Source organism: Aplosporella prunicola (genome assembly GCF_010093885.1).
Source record: "Aplosporella prunicola CBS 121167 unplaced genomic scaffold K452scaffold_68, whole genome shotgun sequence".
Lineage (NCBI taxonomy): Eukaryota > Fungi > Ascomycota > Dothideomycetes > Botryosphaeriales > Aplosporellaceae > Aplosporella > Aplosporella prunicola.
This window is the reverse complement of record NW_022983596.1, coordinates 42687-47883: the sequence shown is the minus strand read 5'-3', so window position 1 is coordinate 47883 and position 5197 is coordinate 42687. Positions and strand designations below refer to the sequence as shown.

The 5197-nt window shown below is 46.4% G+C and overlaps 1 protein-coding gene across 1 annotated transcript; it reads right to left on the bottom strand.

The window, feature by feature from the left end:
• Positions 1-4211: 4211 nt before the first annotated feature.
• On the bottom strand, positions 4212-4454 carry K452DRAFT_192195 (uncharacterized protein; the record flags this gene model as incomplete). Its single annotated transcript, XM_033535858.1, has 1 exon — positions 4212-4454. A coding segment is annotated over one exon (243 nt), but the record flags the coding sequence as incomplete, so codon positions are not given.
• Between the last annotated feature and the right edge of the window lie 743 nt (positions 4455-5197).

The following is a 5197-nucleotide window of genomic DNA, read 5'->3' as shown; positions in this document are numbered from 1 at the left end:
GACTGTGTGGTGTGGCTGTTGGAGCTGCCGTCTTGTATAGAGATCACGTGAACTTCGTCTTCTATATCCTGGTTGAGCCTGCGGCTCGCCTCGTGGCGTCTCTCTCTTGTGTTCTTGTGGGGAGCAGCTGATTGGGACCGGGTGATTCTAGTTGTGCTTGGTAGAGTAGACGTTGACTGGCGTCGTATACGTGATTCGGTACTGGGGTTTGAAGCTATAGTTTAGACGCTGTGCCAAGTCTGCGCTTTGACCACCGGTGAGAGAATTTGCGTCTGGTGGGCGTGGACGCTATTGTGATGGAGCCTAGCCTTACGGCCGCGCTAAGGCGGTGCAGGCTTTGCTACTACGATAAGGTGTTGTGTGTGCTGTGCGCCTTCTTTTGCTGGTAGTATTGGCCCGGGTCGGGCCTTGGTTAGTAAGTTCGGATCTGCCGGATGGACGGATTCTAGCTATGATTGATTGATTGATTGATTGATTCGTTTTACGTCTATATGCAGTTGGAAACTATGACGGACGGTCCGTTTAGGACTAGCTAGGGGGGTTTAGATACAAGATAAAAGCGAGGTGGTGCGAGTGATGGTTGGATCTAGGCCGATGTAGTAAAATAAAGGAAAGAAAAGGGATTTTAGAGAAGGTAAAATAGTAAGGAGTGGAACGGAATTTGTCAGCCAGGATTACTCCGATAACTCTCGGTTTTTTAGCCTTATTACAGTCAGTTGTTACACTACAGCCTTACCCCTTACACCACACGTTTATCCACTGCAAGGGAGTAAGGATCTTAAAGAGAAAACGTATTCTTTTAGATAGCAGCATATATACCTCCATAGGTAGTAGTAATTTAGGGGGACAAGCGGCGTCCAATTCCTCGCGCCCAGCTTCACATTTTCTTTTTCAGCTTATGGCTTGTCAACGTCACTATATCTGCACCGACACAAATATGCAAAAGAAAAGATTATAAAACGACTATAATCTCTATAAAACCTTCGCAGATAAGCAACGGACCTTCTAATCGCATGCATCGATCTCCGCGGGAGAGAATGCGCTGATGCTGTCTACCTTAGAGACATTCACCAAGCTCATAGTGTCAGGTCGCGCACCTCGCCTTCCGCGAACATAAAGCTTTCCAACACTGTCTACCCTGATTGTGATGCAATGCGACAAAATAGGTTATTTCGATCCGTGCAGCCGTGGTCGAAGCAGGTGTGCCTGACTTGGGTCCACTGCGCCGGTAGCCTTCTCTCTTCCGCCACTTCCGCGGTCGAACCGCGTGCAGAGGGCCATGCCAATGCTATTGCCCATCGATTGCTTCTACTGGAAGCTGGTCATGACCTAGTGTAGTCTATACCATCCGTTCTCGCCATCGTTATTATGCGTGACATTGCTTGACCCCGGTTAGGATGAGGGCCACCACATGCTGATAAACACAGGCGGTTTTACGTTATTACCGCCGCTGCCGTCGGGACGAAGGCTTCTTACCTTGGCCGCAGGTCAAGCCTTCGCTACTGTCTCTCCCATAATGCTCTACTCGGAGATCCGGACTCCACTAATGTTTCATTGTTCCCAACAATTCCTTTAACATGATTATCCGACAATGTAACAAGTTCAGAGTCGACAAGACCGTTGCAGGTGCGACGAAAGATAGAGTTCCCCCTTCGCCAGAATTTATGTCGAGACCGGTCAGGGAGGTCCATGAGGATGCAAAGGTCTTGAGTATTCACTACCAAGACTGACTAGTACCCCCACTCGGCGCACGCTCGCGCCACGCCGTCAGCTTTAGCTGCTCATCGAAATGCCTCCTTCGGCAAAGCGCCGCAGCCGGCACCACGTAGCGTCGTGCACGCAGCAGCCATTCCAGACGGGCCTCTACGCTCTACATTATGTCGGTGAGAGAAAAAGAATGCGTTAACCGTGGAGATGCCTTGATCGGTGAATTTTGTCGCGTTCTGATGGCTTGCGTACGGGAAATAGGAGGCGGGAGAGATTGACGGCGCGGCGACGAGGGCTGCTAGCGTTTAGGCGTACACTACATGACAAGGTCGAGGGAGCACGGCTCTCGAACATGAGTCGTGCCCGCTTATCCTCCAGGCCTCGCGACTCTGGATCCGGCTTCATGCCAGCGCCTTGTTTGTCTCAACCGATGTAAGCAAGATATTTCACGCCTAACATCCAAGAGGTAGCCCATGGAATTACGGAAAAAAAGAGAGGCCAACGATCGTCAGGGTGCGCGTCATTCAGCTACTTTGAAAACGATACCAATACTACACATGCCACCCATGTTAACCATAAAGGCAACTAAGTCTAATGTGCGGCCGCTTTGTAGGTCTACTATTTATACAGTTTGGTGGAGTGGGGTTGTCTATACGGTTAGATCTGACTGAAGTTCGTGCTCGGTAAATGCGGAAAAGAACTTTCCTTCAGTTACAGAAGCCTTGAAATCCTTTTGCTCCCCTGAAAGCTATCTTCATCTAGGGTTCATATGAGAAGAGTACGGAGTCGTTGACAGTTATTTGGTTTTTAACATTAGTTTGTGTTTTAATTTCAGTGCGGGCAAGACTAAGGTTTCAGAGCTAGATTATGTCTAGTATTCAAAGCTGACAAGAAGTATTCATATTGTGGAGGCATCGGTTGTACAGAGCCGGACCATGGTCCTAAGCTGGGCCTGCACTGTTCACGTCGTTCACAGAAGCGAGTAGCAATTACTTTCCGTTAATAAATGATAGTGACGACACTGAAACTGTCACTACGAAGAAAGCAAATTATTCCCTTATTCCTCTGGACAAGAAAACATTATGTAGTGTAACTTATGATCTAAAATCCGCCTGGACACTGGCATACTCCCTACCCCCACATTCAAATGTGAAGACCATCCGAGCCCCCTCAATCTTCCCCAAGAGGTTATATTTCAGCTTTAAATAGGGAGTCCCGTCTGGACCGGTGCGTTTCCCAATTTTCTCTTTCGGAACTTTGCTAAGGTCCACATGGAGGGTACAATTGGTTTCAACGGCTTCTTAAACCAGCTACGTTCATTTGAAGAACCTCTGAGCCCCGGTTACTGACCTTTAGTTGGATAAACCGGAGCGGCGTTCTTTGAGCACGTTTAAAGCTTCTAAACAGATTGGTAACTGCCATTGTCCATGTCAAGGTCGAAGGTGTTGTAACTAGGGAGCTTAATGGCCAGATCTCGTTGAAGGTCCTCATACTGGGTCTTTATTAGCACATACATACTCGTAAATTGGGAATTTTTTTAGCCGGACTTTATTAATAAACCACGACAGCTTTTAGGTGCGATATAACTGCTCGTGGCTGTCCCATCCTTTCGGCCTTCATCTTTTTCCTCGTCGTACACACTCTTCTAGTTATCACCGTAATGGCGTTCTGCGATGCTAGATTCCACCGAAATCTAATATGGCAGTTGGTAAAGCACAGCACCTCTATAGTTGTTAGCGTAAGTAGACCGATAAAATACAGTACAGGATTACTTAATAATTGCTAACCACCTAAATCTCGGATTAGTAACTCTATGAGTGAGCCTATTTCAGAGTGTCTTCAACATACGCATTATTCGGTTGTATAACGGGGATATCCGGATAGTCTTCGATAAGTCGGTTCCTGAGGGCCTGGTTCTCTCCTTTTTAATTAGTTCCAGCCAGGGTTACTCCGATAATACACATTCTTAGCTTTACTATCTATTATTATACAATAACCTTACCCCTTACACTACTCATTCATCCACTGCAAGGAAACAATGGTCTCAAAGAATAAACGTGTCTTTCTAGATAGCAGCTTATATACCTCCATAGGTAGCATTAATTTAGAGGGATAAGCAGCGTCCAATTCCTCGCGCCAGCTCTACAATTAATTTAATTAATAAGAAGGTCCAAAATAGAAACCACAGCGAGTAAAATCCTTACTCAATCTCCTTGTTTCGCCCACCCCGACTCTTTATATTCCGCCTCGTAGAAATACTACCATGTATATTACTAGCATATCTCTTTCCAGTAGCCTGTAGCCTGATATCGCTTAGGGCGACGGTCTAGGGTAGATGAATACAACTTAACGCAGCTCCACTCACTTGGGTAAAGACATACACCGCATTGATCGCTTAAGGGTTGATGTTAACGTTAAAGCAAAAGCTTTGCAGTTTTTCATATAATTTTAAGGTTTTGAAGCATGACTGCTAAGTCATGATCAACGGCCTGCCCCGAACTATGGTAGAAATTACAACACCCAAATTGACAAACGAAATGTAAAACTCCAACCCCTGATTTTTGCATCCTGCTGACTTGGCCACAGCAGCACTTCGGATTATCAGTGTTGATCCCACGATTATCCGCGAAGTTATGAAACTTCTTGCAAGGACCGCATTTGTAATACGGTCGGCCTGCATTCCCATTTCTGTTTGACGACCTCGTGATGAATTTCGTAGTTGGGCGTCCGCATCTCATGCACTGAGGGGCTTCGAGCGGCGGGAGAGCGAGTGCCTCCATATAGTCGGACGTCGAACTTGTTGAACTGTTCAGTCTTATAAACCATGAAATCATTTATATCGTATCATACCCTTATTTAAACACGTCGCTTGCACGGTGTTTGTTTTCGTAGGGCGCTTCCAAAGACAGAGAGGGGAAAGAAGCGTTGATAGAGTATGCTTGCAACAGGCCACCAGGCTATCAGCAACGAGATTTTTATCATGGCGGGCTAGTTAATGCTTGCTAACGTAGCCATGTGTCCGCTTTGTATTCGCTAGAAATTTAATTGGGTTCCGTTCGCACTGGTACCGTAAGAGGCATCCTGCATTAAGCCATAAGCGCTAGTAGGCTCTCTCTCAATACATCACGCATTTGCAGTTGTAATCAAACGAATCAGCGCGAGACACATCATACGGAGCATTGCTACAGCATCTAATAGCAGTGTGTTGAAGGGCGCGAGAAAAGAGTGTACGCCGCTTGCTTCTTCAAGAGTTTCTAGCAGCGAGTTTTATATATACGAAGGAGTGGAGCAGTCAGGTGCTCGCTTGTAGAATGATTGATTGATTGATTTGTTTAACGTCCATATGCAGTCTGGGACTATGACAGACGGTTCTATCTAAAGAACTAGCTAGGGGTGTAGGGTCAGGATAAAGGCAAGGTTATGCAAGGAACGGTTGGATCTAAGCCTAGAAAATAATACGAAGGAAAGTAAAAGGAGAAGAGAAGGTAGA